The 18,078-nt window shown below is 32.7% G+C and overlaps 1 protein-coding gene across 3 annotated transcripts in view; it reads right to left on the minus strand.

Moving 5' to 3' along the window:
• Positions 1–18,078, minus strand: part of LOC127721988 (SRSF protein kinase 3-like) — a 60,041-nt gene that overhangs the window by 32,996 nt on the left and 8,967 nt on the right. Inside the window, exon 1 of one of the 3 annotated variants that reach the window (XM_052228868.1) lies at positions 12,211–12,332. The exons of 1 other annotated variant lie outside the window; for it this stretch is intronic. In XM_052228868.1, the coding sequence (XP_052084828.1) occupies positions 12,211–12,215 (5 nt within the window). In that variant the 5' untranslated portion in view covers positions 12,216–12,332. Of the gene's footprint in view, positions 1–1,523; positions 1,631–12,210; positions 12,333–18,078 lie in introns of those variants that run through there. One more of the 3 variants, XM_052228859.1, reaches the window with a different exon arrangement.

The raw sequence follows: 18,078 nt of genomic DNA on the forward strand, positions 1-18,078 counted from the left end.
CATCAAAATCTATCCAGCCTGTTACCACTTACCAGGAGCTGCTCTAACTAGGTATGTGGAAAAACAGACAGACTGACAGGATGATTCCTATAGACCACCCAAATGTTTGTTTGTTGTATAATGAGAGGCAAGAGTAGTATACCCATGTACTAAACACAAACAATCAAACGAGCTCTAAACAAAGCAATGACAGATGTAACAAAATATAAAATGTCTCCTGCTGCATATGCAGTAGATATATATAACCTTATGTAAATCCTTGATTATGAAAGAGTAAGTAAACCTGTATTAACCTATAGCTATCCAAGTGTAAATCCTTCATGTTCCAGCCTATAATGACAATTATTTCTGCCTGTGGATACAGTGAAATTCCATCTGCAAAATCCCAAAATCTATCTACTATGAACAAGAGATGCAGTCCTAGGTTCAGGTTAGGTCCTTTTCACTCAATTACCAGTAAAAGAGCACCTTGTCATTTTGTGACTGAACAGATTAAAACTTAAAACTAACTTCTGCATGATGACAATAATAACCTTTCAAAAACATCTTGGACTATTTTAATTTGACTTTGAGTGAAATATGGTTATCATACTTTTGTAATGTTATCAATCATAAGCTTTCTATAAGGTGATTTACCACAGCTAATTATATAACATTTATATTTTGTTGATAGTTACAAGGTAGTCAACGAAAGTAGGATCACATAGGATGCTTTATAAACAAGCACTGATGCACATTAATTAAAATTAGAAGTACATGTACCAAACTGTGTTCATAAGACAAAATGAATTATGGTCACAATCCAATGCTTTTGAAACTTTGAATTTATCTGTATAAAATGTCAATGTAATATAAGGTTTCAAGTACATATCTCGTACCTAGAAAGCAGGTAATACCAAATGGTCCCAATTTGCACTTACAGATAATCAGGACATTGAAGGATCAAGGGACTAATGAACCCCTGCAATAGTTTAAAATGTTAGTACTTGTATGTCTACATTTGTCCTATTTTATATGCAAGGTTTCAAAAATCTGTGTCGAAAATTACACTTATTATGAAAAACATAATCCACACTTAATTCAAAATTATTCTAAACTATTAAAAAATTATGATAACTTCTTAATCATTGCACTGAACTACAGCAATACAATATGAAATTTTATTATTTTTTTGTGAATAGCGAAATCTGGGTAAAAACTCTTAATTTGGTATCTAAGTTCACATCATACAGTAGTAATAGTACATGTGTACTCAGTTCCAAGTTGATGAGATCACAACTTCACGCTAACTACCGTTAACCCCAATGTTAACCTGATATTAGAAGGAGGAATGGACAGACTAACATACAGATGCACAAACAAAGAAAACATGATGTCCTTCTATTATTGTAGGTAGGGCATCAAAACAGTAGGGTAATAATGCTTGATAAACAGAATGTTTTAAATGTAGCCAATGTAAATACACTCAGCTTATTACATCTGATTATAAGGAAAATGGAACATAAAATGAAGTCTTTACTGACCTTGATCTACCAGTGTAAAACTGCTGCCAATTTTGTTTAAGTATGCCCAGTAATTTGCTCATTCCATAATTCCACATTAAAACCCATCAAATAATTATCCAATCACCATTAACATAAGTCCTATAATGATACTAATTATACCCCATCTCCCAAGTATAACATAATTTACTTCAACAGTTTACTAACAACACAATGTAGGTACTCCTCAGAGTCTGGAGAATTACGTCTTTTTCTTATGAAACCTATTCACTCTGACATAGGTCTGAGTGGATATCTCTGGAGAACAGATACTACTTAAACTTCTGTGATCAATAAATACTCATCTGATATAAACAACACTGTTAATTTCCTTTCTACAGATTTATTTTGGCCATTGTTCAGCCACGATGGTTGATGGCAGACTAATTTTTTGACATGGCTTTCAACAACAAGTTATCTTGTTTCAAATTCTATTCCCTACGTAAAATGTGCATTTTTGCTAATGCAACTATAGTATTCATTTCCTGTTCTCAAAAAGCTTTTTCTATTTTATGTAATAGCACAAAACTACACTGACAAAAAGATTTATTTTTGCAATTTCTCAATCTATTATCTTTGCATAGAGTTGAGTTTTTTTCACCAAGAAACTATTGTGGACATGTCATTTAAACATAGCAACACCACTTATTCTGAATGAGCTACATTTCATGTTCAATTGTCATTAGGCAGTTCTTGTTCTGAACTTGAAGCTTTTCCAGATATCATTCCTATACAAAAATAGACAAAATTTATGGATTCAGGCAAAACAAAAGAAAGATAGATCTATCACAATCCAATCCCCTTTCTCCTTTCACATATTTCAAATATCCATTAGTTTCTAAAATAATGCCAGCTCATACTGTATGCTCAACTAATATATATATATTATCTTTGTAGAATAAACATATGGATTCATGGACTAACTATGCCCTTAGAATCACTTTTTAAATTAACACATATTCATGTATTTGCATGTTAACGTTATATTAAATAAACTTCGCCAATAAATTCTTCCAACTGTCCAGAGATCCAAGTTTCAGAAAGTTTATATGTCTCAAGAGAAAATAATTCTGTAATACTCATAAAACAACTTAAAAAGCTATATTTAAAGACAATCTACAGAGATCTGGGATAGCTCTATCAGTCTGTTAAGTTCTATTTCAATATGCTTTTATGTCAAGAAATATGCACTGTAATAACTGATCCCTCAAGTTTCAAGTTGATAAAAAATTGTATTAAAAAGTCTTAATTTCTTGCATTATTTATAATTTACATCTGATTTTAAATAATAGTCCAAAATTAACTTTCTCTGTTTTTCTGACAATTCCAAACCACTAAGTTATCAACTTTTATATGTAGTGAAGTCTGTGCATTTTGTTGACATAATGTTAAAGACAAGACATATTGGACGGTCAAAATTACCTGCCAGCATCAAAAATACATGTATGTAATACATAAATTTATCCTCCAGAATGCATGGAATATTCTTTTTACATGATGTATTCATTAACCGTAATTGGCTATGAACTAGTTTTCTGTACCTGGTAGATCTATAAAAACAAAACTTTGTGTCTGTCTTTTTGTTAATTGTTTCCGTGCTAGATAGTCATTTGACACTGTGTGAATGTATGCCAGCAGAAGCCTGCTTCCAGGAGCGGGATTTTCTCGCTGCGTTGAAGAACCAGCTGTTTTCTGCTCTCTGCTCAGGTTGTTGTTTTCTTTTTGACACATTCCATGCTTCCATTCTCTTTTCTATCAAGGACATAATTCCGATCCAACATGTTTAATGGGAGATAATGAAATTTTATTTGGTACAATTAGTCTTAAACTGAACTTACTGAGAACTACAGGCGAGTATATTTTTTTTTCAAAACTGACATTTTTCTTGGCCATTTTCTTGGATTGAAAATAAATACATGGCCCTTTATAAGAGGAACATTGATTGACTGTAAATTCAGAAATTTTATAGTGCATTATCATTGCATTTGCAATGGTCAAAAAACAATAACAATTGTGGTTTCAGTAAATGTTGCATACAAATAATGCTATCAAAGCAAATTTTTATTTTTGCGAAACGTATCTGTCGCAATTTTAATGAAAACATAGCAAAACCTGCTTAGTGCAATTCCCAAATGTACCATGCAAAGAAGTAGGTTCACGAAGTGTCCATATTGGCCATAAAATTCTGTTAATTTTAACCTTAGTAATACAAATAAAAATTTGATGACAAAATACCGAAAAATATCAGACAAATACAAAATAGAGAAGCTCTGAATCATTAGAACAATTGTGATGTCATAAGTGTGCACCCTGATGAAGAGCATAGTAATTTTGACTAATATTTGCATATATTTTAATAGATTTTGATTCAAACGACATTAGCCACATACAAAACCCATATACATCTTTTTATTATGATTTTATTTTGGTTGAAGGGTGTGGCCAAGGTTTTTCAGAGGGGAATAGAACTTACATGTGCTAAAAAATATGCACTTTGGCTAAAAACTTGTAAAATATCATACTTTTGAAGCCGTCAACATTGTTTAAACAAGCAGCAATCAACAAAAGTGTCAGGTTTATCTACTTTTGCATATTTAAGATCCCAAATATAGGTTTTCACATGTAGTATTACAAAGTTTAACTTTAAGGGTCAATCTCAGACCGTCGTGGCCATAATCCTGTGCATTTTTCACATCAAAAGAATAGTCAAATAAAATAATTTTGAATTTTATTTATTATAAGTATATAACCATAAAATTTAAGATATATTTTTGATAAATTAATTGTAAGAAATTCAACTTCAAACTCCAGAAAACCTATAATTTACTGTCCTCAAATAGTGGGTCCCTTTATTTATCTCTGCTTGATTACAGGATTACAGCTAGATTCTGTTTTTACAAACTGTCTGGATCAGATCCAGTTATTAAAAAGAATGTGTGATCAATACACACAACTTCAGGCCAAATTTATTTAACTACACATCTCAAGTTTTTTATTGCAAAATTTAATGAAAAAGTTGTTTGTTGGAAAAATTATTAAAGAATCTTTGCCTCAATCTAAAAATATTGGGAAAAAAAAACTAAAAGTAATTACATTTCCTTGTAATAACAGTTCATTCAAACTAAATAAGAAGTTGTTTGAAAGCAGGAAGACATTATTTCTGATATATCACTTATCCTTGCTCTTTATGATGATTGAAGGATATAAAACTGATCTGTGCCATTACAAATAATCACACAAAAGTTCACTATAAATAGATCATTACATCCAGTTAGATACTGATCATCAAAAATCAGCACCTGATACAATATAATCATTTACTTTTTTTTTAATTTTTACTGCAGACAGCCACTAACAAGTGGATATTGTTTTCCCAGTAGAACCAACCTTCATGGTACATACTTATCAAACAAACTGGCATATATGCTTTACTCTTAATTATCCAAAAGTCCATCATAGTTCATAGACATAATAAATGGAGAATGTGTCCATGGGACACAGATGATGTTCCTGCTTGCATATAACTTTATAAAGGGACACAACTAGAGAACTGTAAAAGTGACGCCACCCAAATTCACTTGATCTGTGTTTTATGGTAAAAAGCATTGTGTATAAGTTTCATAACATTTGGTTGAGGCAAAATAAAGTTAGCGAACAGTAACAAAAAATTCAGCAATTTTTCCATTTATATTTTCAATGTTATTTCAACTGATCGGGCGGAGCTTGCGTTTTAATTTGCATAAGGACAGCCTATTTGAAGATGTGTGTGATAAGGATGATTGCTGTTATAATTATTATTGATTTCTAATCACCTATCAGTGTCACCAGACGAATTTACAAAAGAATGAGTGTATGATATGGGAGGACTAGAATAATTTTAAAATAAAAAAAATATTTATATGTGCTATAGTTAAGTATTTTAAAGTATAGGCTATTGTATTATTCTATTTAAATATTTCTATTTTGTTACATTTAATAATAAATATGCATCAAGTAAAATCTTTAAGGAAAATCTTTAAAGAAAATTCTTCTTGCTGTACAATAAAGGATATCAATAAGGTCGAAGTACCACTTGCAAGTTATCCCACTGCCCCCACCCCAACCCAACAAAAAAATAATTCGGAATAAAAGGAAGGAAAAAAGTATATCAAAACTTTATAGAATTACGAAATATGCATATTTTGCAACTGCCGTCGTCATAGTAATACTTTCATATCCACAATTTCCGAAATGTGACAATTATAACATGTTTTTACAATTAAATGAACGGCTGTGTCTCACTATTTACTTTGCGAATACACATATAGTGTTTACATTTTTAACCGGATCAATGACCATAACTGGACACTTCATTGATGAGTTTATCCCAAAACACCTATAGATGGACTGGTCTATAATGAGCGAACCCTTTAAATTCTCCCAAGTCAAATGAAATAAATCAAGTAATAAATTGGCATAACTTTAGGATGGTAAAAGTTAGAGAACAGGGCCCTTAAGTTAAGATATCCAATCGTAATACTAATTTATCGTAGGACATGTAGAAAAATCCGTCCGTTCGGAACAAACCTTAACTTAAGTAGCTTTATGCATATGGGCCCAGAAACTAATTTTGTGAAGAACATTAGGGCATCACTTTTGAATACCCCCTCCGCTGTGGCAGGGGCATAAAAACTCTACATGCCAACAAATGTTTAACTATTTAGTGAACTAGTATGATATACAGCTCAATACTGTAAAGGGTTTGAACTTTCCAGTTTCTTAATATTTGTAAAATTGTTACCATTTTTCTAAACTATACATGCAAAATTTGCCAATAAACCCCTGTAATTCTCAATATTTTCAAAAAAATCTGGGAAAACAATTCAAAAATTCTTGCTGGTTACAAAAGCACATTTCTTTTTTTTACATTTTATTAACAACCTCAGAATAAAATAGTATGGGACTCCTAATTGGATGATATATTATTATCATATTTTGCTATGGTTGGACTTGCTTAAAAAATTCCAGAAAATCAAATCCACTTTAAACTAAGGAGCCATTCAAAATTTGTTTCTCATTTAGAGCAGAAATTTTTTAACAGGTTATAGCTTGCTGTTCAGTGTGAGCCAAGGCTCTGTGTTGACGGACATACTTTGACATATCATTGTTAACTTTTTACACATTGTGACTTGGATTGAGTGTTGTCTCATTGGCACTCATACCACATCTTCTTATTTCTATTTACAACTACCTTGTAGCCTAGGTCAACTTATGCCCAATAACCATTTCCTTTTTTCTGTTGTTACAAAACACTGACATTTTTAGTTACTGGAATTGCAATCCATTTTTTTCTAGTTTGTTTATTCTTCAAGAAATAAAATTCTGAACACTACTGATACCCTATGGAAATGCATTGCAAATGATTGCACTCTTGAAATCAAGGTTCATAAGTAAATTTTCAATACAAGGAATGTCTATGTCTTATTTACTCTCTCTCCCTCTTTCTCTGTCTGAGTATAAATTATAACATTTATTTTGATTCCCTAAACAACACAAAAGTGCATCTCTCTCTCTCTCTCTCTATATATATATATATATATATATATATATATATATATATGTCTGCCTATGTGTAGTGACAACTGTAAATTATACCTTGTCCATCGGATTTCTTATGATTAAGAAATACCAGGCTTTAGAATATGTATAAAGTGCCTAGAAAATCAACCTAACAATGTTAGAGTAGATTTGATTCTTTACTTCCTCCCCGGCCGGGGTTGTCGTAGAAGTATGAAGTGAAAGGTACAGGTTCAAGCCCAGGCCGGGGAGGAAGTAAAGAATCAAATCTCCTCTAACATTGTTAGGTTGATTTTCTAGGCACTTTATATATATATATTAAGATCCATGTTACATCTCGTGATCAATTTATTTGGCAATCGTTAATGGCAGTCAGCAGGGTTTAAGAACATCAGTTGTTCGACCTGTTAGTCAAATGCGATTTGTTAAAATATACTTTTCACTTTTTTGGTCTTTTGGAAAATGTTGTTTGTGCTGTATTTAAACCCCTCTAGGCTTAAATTAAAATATTGTTTGTTTGCAGTTTACCGACCGACCTTCGAATTCCGCCCGACTGTGAACATTTTATTGCTTTTAATTTGAAGAAATTATTTTTAATACTTCAATTGACTCGATCCGGAATTTCGGGTCGTTTCCGGAATTGATTTCCAGTCTAGGTCAATTACATGTTTGAAGTTCGGTTTTTCTTCCCTTCCTGTCAAGCGTTCATCGGACCTTTTAATGGTAAAGCACATGGAGATTGTTTACAGGTATCCACGAAGTCATGGAGGAGTACTTTATTCTGTCGTCTTCTGTCAATTTTAAGACAAATAATACACAGAAAAGTTTCATAGTAAACTGTTTATACTGATTCAGGCAGAATTGCATACGGAATGATGTCTTCGATGATATCATTGACGATGATGCAGCGGATATTCATAAAACCGACACGATAACCGTTTCTGTCTCAAACAAATCGGATACAGAATCTTTTGAGACTGACTTTATGGAACCAATATCAGTGGTTCAACAATTCGACAGCATCTTGAAGTATGCCATATTTTCTTTAAATCGTCGTGAAGACGACAAAGAGGAAACAGACTCCTCCGTGACTTCATGGATAACTGTAAACACGCCTGTACGGTGGAAGGATGCATTTGAAATGTTAAATCAATAATAAGCCACACAAACTACACAAAGATGTAGAGAAAATGAATGGTTGGCTTGAGAAATAAATATATTCTTTCTGTATCAAATCTATCTTCGATTGCAATGAGTATGCTCCTTTAGGATAAGGGGGGGCTGTCCCACTCATTGCAATTATTCTCTCTCTTACAATATTAAATATACCCAAAATGTGTGGCCTGTGTGAATTGAATTGAAATATGTCCTTAGCTAGGAGCTATGCTGCCAATTTTTTATGCAGTCAAACATTTCAGTACAGACCATTTACTTTTAATGGGGTGCTATGGATTTCACCCAAAGCTAGACAAGATTTCTGTTTGTTTTAATTAAAGCCTGGCATCAACATATCTTTCCAAATTAACCTTTATGTCAGATGTCTTGTATATTTTTTTTTAAGTTGTCTTTTTTTTATAATTGAGGAAGATTCAATCTTTTTTTAACACACTCCTAAATTGTCTTTTGAATCTTTAATATCTACATTTTTCTGATGCAAATACTCTACTCATGAAAACTTCTAGTAAAGATGCATATATGTCAGTGAATATGTTTCTTTACAACAATTCTAGTCATTCCTTGTTTATAAGTGTTCCAGTATTTCATAATACCATAAATTTATGTCATAAATTGTATAATGACACTATGTTAAGTTTCAGTTTTGGTTAGAAAGGTGTTAACCTGAAAATGCCTGTTCATTTCATGTTGGTTTTCAGTGTTTGTTGTTTTAAAATGTTTTTTTCTTCACAAGAAACTTGGTTTGTGTTAAACTACTTGTTTAAACTTTATTCTGGCTGATAAAATAAAATATTTTTCCTACCTACCGACCCTGCAGTCTGAAGGTACAGTCGGAAAACTGCAAACAAACATATTTTCAAGGTTGGCCCTACCAAGAAATTTGTTTTGCATGCACACGTATAAAAATTGCGGTTTTTATCCAATGCAATCATAGGTTTGAACGTTGTTTTCATTTTAGACTTGTATTTTTCAATTTAGACTTGTTTATATATATATATATATATACAAGTCTAAATTGAAAACAACATATATATATACAAGTCTAAATTGAAAACAACATATATATATACAAGTCTAAATTGAAAAAAACTTTCAAACATGATGATTGCATTGGATAAAAACAGCAATTTGTATATGTGTGCATGCAAAACAAATTTCTTGGTAGAGGGGTCTAAATACAGCACAAACAACATTTTCCAAAAGACCAAATGAGTGAAAAAGTATATTTTAACAAAACGCATTTGACTAGCAGGTCAAACAACTGATGTTCTTAAACCCTGCTGACTGCCATTGGCGATTGCCAAATAAACGGATCACAACATGCAACAAAATAGATCTTATTATTAATTTATTACCAAACAGAAAACAATAAACTTGCAGAGATGGTATACCGCAAACATGAGGTGCAAAAATTTGTACACCATATCCGGATTTCGACAATTAATGTCTCTTCAGTGATGTTAGGAATCAAAACGGTATTTGGAAGGCCATATAATTTACCTCAATTTAGGATAGACTCTTAAATTTTGAAAGAGTCAAAATAGGATGAACGGATCATATAAACCCGAAGGCAAATATAATACAAGCCCAAACGAAAAAATATAAACAAGTCTAAATTGAAAACAACGTTCAAACCTATGATTGCGTTGGATGAAAACCGCAATTTTTATAAGTGTGCATGCAAAACAAATTTCTTGGTAGAGGGGTCTAATATATATATATATATATATATATATATACACAAGTCTAAATTGAAAACATATATATACAAGTCTAAATTGAAAACAATGTTTAAACCTATAATTGCGTTGGATAATAAAATGCTCCGCAGGGCGCAGCTTGATACGACCGCAGAGGTCGAACCCTGAACAGTTGGGGGAAGTATGGACACAACATTCAAGCTTGATACAGCTTTGGATTTGGATTGTGATTAAATATTTGACACAGCATAGGTTTCTAACACAGATTGAATGTGGTCTAAGAACTTAAAAATTTTAAATTGGACATTCACCTATTATGGTCCAATATCCAAAATCTAAATACATGGTTAGATTCAGCATATCAAAGAACCCCAAGAATTCAATTTTTGATGAAATCAAACAAAGTTTAATTTTGGACCCTTTTGACCTCAATGTGGACAAAGTTGATAACGGGGCCCAAAAATCAAAAATCAAAATACATGGTTAGATTCAGCATATCAAAGAACCCCATATATTCAATTTTTGTTGAAATCAAACAAAGTTTAATTTTGGACCCCGATTTGGACCAACTTGAAAACTGGGCCCATAATCAAAAATCTAAATACATGTTTAGATTCAGCATATCAAAGAACCCTAAGAATTCAATTTTTGTTAAAATCAAACTAAGTTTAATTTTGGACCCTTTGGACCTTAATGTAGACCAATTTGAAAACGGAACCAAAATTTAAGAATCTAAATACACAGTTAGATTCGGCATATCAAAGAACCCCAATAATTCAATTTTTGATGAAATCAAACAAAGTTTAATTTTGGACCCTTTGGACCTCAATGTGGACCAATTTAAAAACGGGGCCCAAAATCCAAAAACTAAATACACGGTTAGATTCAGCATATTAAAGAACCCCATGAAATCAAGAATAAAACCCCATTGAAATTGGTCAAGAAATAAGCAATTTATAGGAAGTATCTTCTTTTGCACAATCCTGTGCTATTAAATATTTCTTGCTATTGCGCAATACTGTACAATTGACAATTTCTTGCTATTGCGCAATATTGCGTATTGGATATTTCTTGCTATTGCGCAATACTGTGCAATTGAAGATTTCTTGCTATTGCGCAATACTGTGCAATTGAAGATTTCTTGCTATTGTGCAATACTGTGCAATTGAAAATTTCTTGCTATTGCACAATACTTATTATATAATAATTTACACATCCTGTTTGGTGTGTATCTCCTACCATATCATTATTATTTGATTTTAAATATAAATCAGAAATTACCAACTTAAAATGGAAAATTTTTTAAAGAAACAAAAAAGGAAAAAAAAGAAAAAAAAGGAAAAAAAAATAAAATCCCCCCCAAAAATTTTATGAACCCCCATTATGATTCATCACCCCCAAACTCAATCCCAGCCTTCCCTTTGTGGTATGGTACCTTGCAGTACAATTTCAGAGAGATCCATACACTTGAACACAAGTTATTGTCTGGAAACTAGAAAAAAATGTGTTTTTTGGCCCCTTTTTGGCCCCAAATTCCTAAACGTTTAGGGCAATTACCCCCAAACTCAAACCCAGCTTTCCCTTTGTGATATGGAACCTTGTAGTTCAATTTCAGAAAGATCCATACACTTACACACAAGTTATTGTCATGAAACTAGAAAAATGCTTGTTTTTTGCCCCTTTTTTGGCCCCTAATTCCTAAAATTTGGAGGCAATTACCCCCAAAATCAATCCCAGCATTCCTTTAGTGATATGGAACCTTGTGGTACAATGTCAGAGAGATCCATACACTAACACACAAGTTATGTCTGGAAGTTACAAAAATGCTTATTTTTGGCCCCTTTTTGGCCCCTAATTCCTTTACTGTTATTACCATAACCCCCAAAATCAATCCCAACCTTCCTTTTGTGGTATTGAACCTTGTGGTAAAATTTCATAAAGATCCATTCACTTAAACTAAAGTTAGAGTGCGAAAACCAATGTGTCTTCGGACGACGCCGGACGACGCCGACGATGACGACGACGCCAACGTCATACCAATATACGACCACAAAAATTTTTTTGCGGTCGTATAAAAACCGCAATTTTTATGCATGTGCATATATATATACTATAATTTATGCCTTTTAATAGTGATAAAAATGCTACAAAATCAATGTTCAATATTCAGTGCTATGCAAACAATTGTAATGTTTATTAGTCAATAAAACAAAATTTATTTGTTGGATCTTTCTTACCTCATTTTAATCTACCTGTCCTTTCCATCACAGACAATCAAATTTGTTCAGAACTTCCGATTGTGATTTTCCGAGTTAAGAAACAAGTCTCCCAGAAAAGATGTATATTTCCTCGTTCAATAACATTGTTTCTCTGACTATTGATCTTACACCCAAAGCAACTTGTGCGCTAATTAACTAAATCAGATACCATCATCAATAATCAAAAACTTCAAAGACACAGATTATGAACATATATATGAAATTCAAAAGGACGGAAATATAGGAATATACAATAATTTCTGTGATGAGGCTGACTGTCATACTGAATATTGCAATTTAGACTTATATCAGTTTTGTTGGTACAAACCATAGTCTAACACAACAGACATTATTTGATACATATTTGACTGTTGGCCACATTGATTTCTTTATAAATTCTGCAATATATGCTATAAATTGATTGATTGTATTTATATAGTATTTTGAATGTTTTCTCCGTGTTGTAAATGATTTTTTCATATTCTTTTTAGCATCACATACATTCTACAAAAATATCACAGCAGAAAACTATAAAATTTGACCACACAAACCATGTTACTAGTTTTAGCAGATATGAATACAAATGTTGAGGCATATATAGACAGGGGAAAAACATATCACTAAACTTTGTGTTGCAGGGCCATGAAAATCATTTTAAATTCAATGAAGTAAATGTACATGGACTAGTAGACTAACTGCAGTACTGCCTTCCAGATTGAAAACTATATTTTTGGTTTTAACTTCTTCTAATCATGGAAGTAATATCGAGTAGTAATAATTCCATGAACTAATCAAGTAAAGTATCACTTGTGTACATTTGTAAGAGTCCCATTTTAACCAGTAATTGGGCATAAAATCAATCTCCATTAGAACCACAACAAATCAATTGATGAAAACATTCCAGTAACCCATTAACTAGAAGCAAGTCCAATGTTCTATATCCATTAACCGTAAGGAACAATATTTTCTTGGATCGGATGCCAGTGTGATACTGACATGACATATTGTAATTTTGATAGAAGAGTGGTGTACAATTATATTTGTAATCTAAGTGATTAAACAATAGTACATATTAATTAGCAAGAAAACAAACAAAATGCAGTAAAACATAGGAAAAACTAGACACCATTGAGATTGCAGCCATCTCTGTGGGCCCCGCTGACCTAGAACTTTGAAAGTTGTACAAACATTATGACACACCCTCTGGTGTTGGTTAATATACATGTCAAGTATAAAGTATGAAATTATAACGATTCTCTAGATAAAGAGCTGATACAATTTGTTACGGACGGACGGACAGACTGATCACTAAAGGGCAACCCGCCTAGTGGTGGGGCCCTAATTACTTTTCAGCATAAAACTGCAAAAAGTCCTGTTAAAGACTTTAAAATTACACTTTTAATCAGTTTCACTACCCATACTGTATAGCCAGCTAGAGGCCATGACATGATAATGTGAAACAATTCAAATGAAATACAATGCTCCGCAGGGCACAGCTTGATACGACCGCAGAGGTCGAAACCCTGAACAGTTGGGGCAAGTATGGACACAACATTCAAGCTTGATACAGCTTTGCATTTGGATTGTGATTAAATATTTGACACAGCATAGGTTTCTGACACAGAATGAATGTGGTCTAAGAACTTAAAAAATTTTAAATTGGACATTCACCTATTATGGTCCAATATCCAAAATCTAAATACATGGTTAGATTCAGCATATCAAAGAACCCCAAGAATTTAATTTTTGATGAAATCAAACAAAGTTTAATTTTGGACCCTTTTGACCTCAATGTGGACAAAGTTGATAACAGGGCCCAAAAATCAAAAATCTAAATACATGGTTAGATTCAGCATATCAAAAAACCCCATATATTCAATTTTTGTTGAAATCAAACAAAGTTTAATTTTGGACCCCGATTTGGACCAACTTGAAAACTGGGCCCATAATCAAAAATCTAAATACATGTTTAGATTCAGCATATCAAAGAACCCTAAGAATTCAATTTTTGTTAAAATCAAACTAAGTTTAATTTTGGACCCTTTGGACCTTAATGTAGACCAATTTGAAAACGGAACCAAAAATTAAGAATCTAAATACACGGTTAGATTCGGCATATCAAAGAACCCCAATAATTCAATTTTTGATGAAATCCAACAAAGTTTAATTTTGGACCCTTTGGACCTCAATGTGGACCAATTTAAAAACGGGGCCCAAAATCCAAAAACTAAATACACGGTTAGATTCAGCATATTAAAGAACCCCAAGATTTCAAGAATAAAACCCCATTGAAATTGGTCAAGAAATAAGCAATTTATACGAAGTATCTTCTTTTGCACAATACTGTGCAATTAAATATTTCTTGCTATTGCGCAATACTGTACAATTGACAATTTCTTGCTTTTGCGCAATATTGTGCTATTGGATATTTCTTGCTATTGCGCAATACTGTGCAATTGAAGATTTCTTGCTATTGCGCAATACTGTGCAATTGAAGATTTCTTGCTATTGTGCAATACTGTGCAATTGAAAATTTCTTGCTATTGCACAATACTTATTATATAATAATTTACACATCCTGTTTGGTGTGTATCTCCTACCATATCATTATTATTTGCTTTTAAATATAAATCAGAAATAACCAACTTAAAATGGAAAATTTTAAAAGAAAAAAAAAAGGAACCCCCCCCCCCAAAAAATTTTTTGAACCCCCTTTTGATTCATCACCCCCAAACTCAATCCCAGCCTTCCCTTTGTGGTATGGTACCTTGCAGTACAATTTCAGAGAGATCCATACACTTGAACACAAGTTATTGTCTGGAAACTAGAAAAATGTGTTTTTTGGCCCCTTTTTGGCCCCAAATTCCTAAACGTTTAGAGCAATTACCCCCAAACTCAAACCCAGCTTTCCCTTTGTGATATGGAACCTTGTAGTACAATTCAGAAAGATCCATACACTTACACACAAGTTATTGTCCTGAAACTAGAAAAATGCTTGTTTTTTGCCCCTTTTTGGCCCTTAATTCCTAAAATATTGAGGCAATTACCCCCATCATCAATCCCAGCCTCCCCTTTGTGGTATGGTACCTTGCAGTACAATTTCAGAGAGATCCATACACTTGAACACAAGTTATTGTCTGGAAACTAGAAAAATGCTTATTTTTGGCCCCCAATTCCTAAACGTTTCGGCAATCACCCCCAAACTCAATTCCAGCTTTCCTTTTGTGATATGGAACCTTGTAGTATAATTTCAGAAAGATCCATACACTTACACACAAGTTATTGTCATGAAACTAGAAAAGTGCTTGTTTTTTTGCCCCTTTTTTGGCCCCTAATTCCTAAAATTTTCAGGCAATTACCCCTAAAATCAATCCCAGCATTCCTTTTGTGATATGGAACCTTGTGGTACAATGTCAGAGAGATCCATACACTAACACACAAGTTATGTCTGGAAGTTACAAAAATGCTTATTTTTGGCCCCTAATTCCTTTACTGTTGGTACCATAACCCCCAAAATCAATCCCAACCTTCCTTTTGTGGTATTGAACCTTGTGGTAAAATTTCATAGAGATCCTTTCACTTAAACTAAAGTTAGAGTGCGAAAACCAATGTGTCTTCGGACGACAACGACGACGCCACCAACGTCATACCAATATACGACCACAAAATTTTTTTTGCGGTTGTATAAAAACTAACCTTCAGATTTCTAACAATACAATTTCTGAAAAACAAATATGATAAACATGAACCAACTAAGACCACTGAATTACAGACTTGGACAGGCAAATAAAGAATGTGGTGGTGTTAAATATTTTTGTGAATGCTCTTACCGTGTTAAACATGTTTACTGACCTTATTTGTACACCATAGTTGGGCAATAGTTTGAAGTTTCAGGGCTCACACTACTTCAGAATCATAGGGAGAAGTGACTTCTCTTTTTGAACAAGAGAGGGAGAAGTGGTGAGATTTGAAAGAGAAGTGCTCGTTCAGTCGTGGCACTACAGTGTTTGGTTTTTACTATAATACAAAGAGCCATATGTATCTTATTTGTTTTATATTGTTCAATTTGTACCTGGGTATACAATTAAAGTAACAGTTCAAATTCAAAGTTGTTTAATTTTATCATATCTAGTTGCACAATCATATAAGTCCTCTTGTCAGAAAAAAACAATTAAATATCTGGCAATAATAAACATGATAAAAAAGATGTTTTTTTTATATCAAAAAGGAAAAGAAAGTTGTTATATCAATTAAAATTCAATTACAAGAGTGCATACGCTGAAATGTCTTGCCTTCTTTAATAATCATTGATATTATGTTGATAGTCCTAAATATAAAGCTTTATTACAACTGTCACATAAACTTAACATAAACAAGTAAACTAAACATTGACCAATGAACCATGAAAATGAGGTCAAGGTCAGATGAACCATGCTAGGCAGGCATGTACAGCTAACAATTCTTCCATACAACAAATATAGTTAACCTATTGCTTATAGTTTAAGAAAAACAGACCAAAACACAAAAACTTAACACTGAGCAATGAACCTTGAAAATGAAGTCAAGGTCAAATTAAACCTGCGTGACTGACATTCAGATCATAAAATATTTCCATACACCAAATATAGTTGAACTATTGCATACAGTATTAGAAAAAAAGACCAAAACTCAAAATCTTAACTTTGACCACTGAACCATGAAAATGAGGTCAAGGTCAGATGACACCTGCCAGCTAGACATGTACACCTTACAATCATTCCATACACCAAATATAGTAGACCTATTGCATACAGTATTAGAAAAAAAGACCAAAACTCAAAAACTTAACTTTGACCACTGAACCATGAAAATGAGGTCAAGGTCAGATGACACTTGCCAGCTAGACATGTACACCTTACAATCATTCCATACACCAAATATAGTAGACCTATTGCATACAGTATAAGAAAAACAGACCAAAACACAATAAAATGCTCCGCAGGGCGCAGCTTGATACGACCGCAGAGGTCGAACCCTGAACAGTTGGGGCAAGTATGGACATTACATTCAAGCTTGATACAGCTTTGCATTTGGATTGTGATTAAATATTTGACACAGCATAGGTTTCTGACACAGAATGAATGTGGTCTAAGAACTTAAAAATTTTAAATTGGATATTCACCTATTATGGTCCAATATCCAAAATCTAAATACATGGTTAGATTCAGCATATCAAAGAACCCCATATATTCAATTTTTGTTGAAATCAAACAAGTTTAATTTTGGACCCCGATTTTGACCAACTTGAAAACTGGGCCCATAATCAAAAATCTAAATACATGTTTAGATTCAGCATATCAAAGAACCCTAAGAATTCAATTTTTGTTAAAATCAAACTAAGTTTAATTATGGACCCTTTGGACCTTATTGTAGACCAATTTGAAAACGGAACCAAAAATTAAGAATCTAAATACACGGTTAGATTCGGCATATCAAAGAACACCAATAATTCAATTTTTGATGAAATCAAACAAAGTTTAATTTTGGACCCTTTGGACCTCAATGTGGACAATTTAAAAACGGGGCCCAAAATCCAAAAACTAAATACACGGTTAGATTCAGCATATTAAAGAACCCCAAGAATTCAAGAATAAAATCCCATTGAAATTGGTCAAGAAATAAGAAATTTATATGAAGGATCTTCTTTTGCACAATACTGTGCAATTAAATATTTCTTGCTATTGCGCAATACTGTACAATTGACAATTTCTTGCTATTGCGCAATACTGTGCAATTGAAGATTTCTTGCTATTGCGCAATACTGTGCAATTGAAGATTTCTTGCTATTGTGCAATACTGTGCAATTGA

This window comes from Mytilus californianus, unplaced genomic scaffold, assembly GCF_021869535.1.
Source record: "Mytilus californianus isolate M0D057914Y unplaced genomic scaffold, xbMytCali1.0.p SCAF_1, whole genome shotgun sequence".
In the NCBI taxonomy this organism is placed as follows: domain Eukaryota; kingdom Metazoa; phylum Mollusca; class Bivalvia; order Mytilida; family Mytilidae; genus Mytilus; species Mytilus californianus.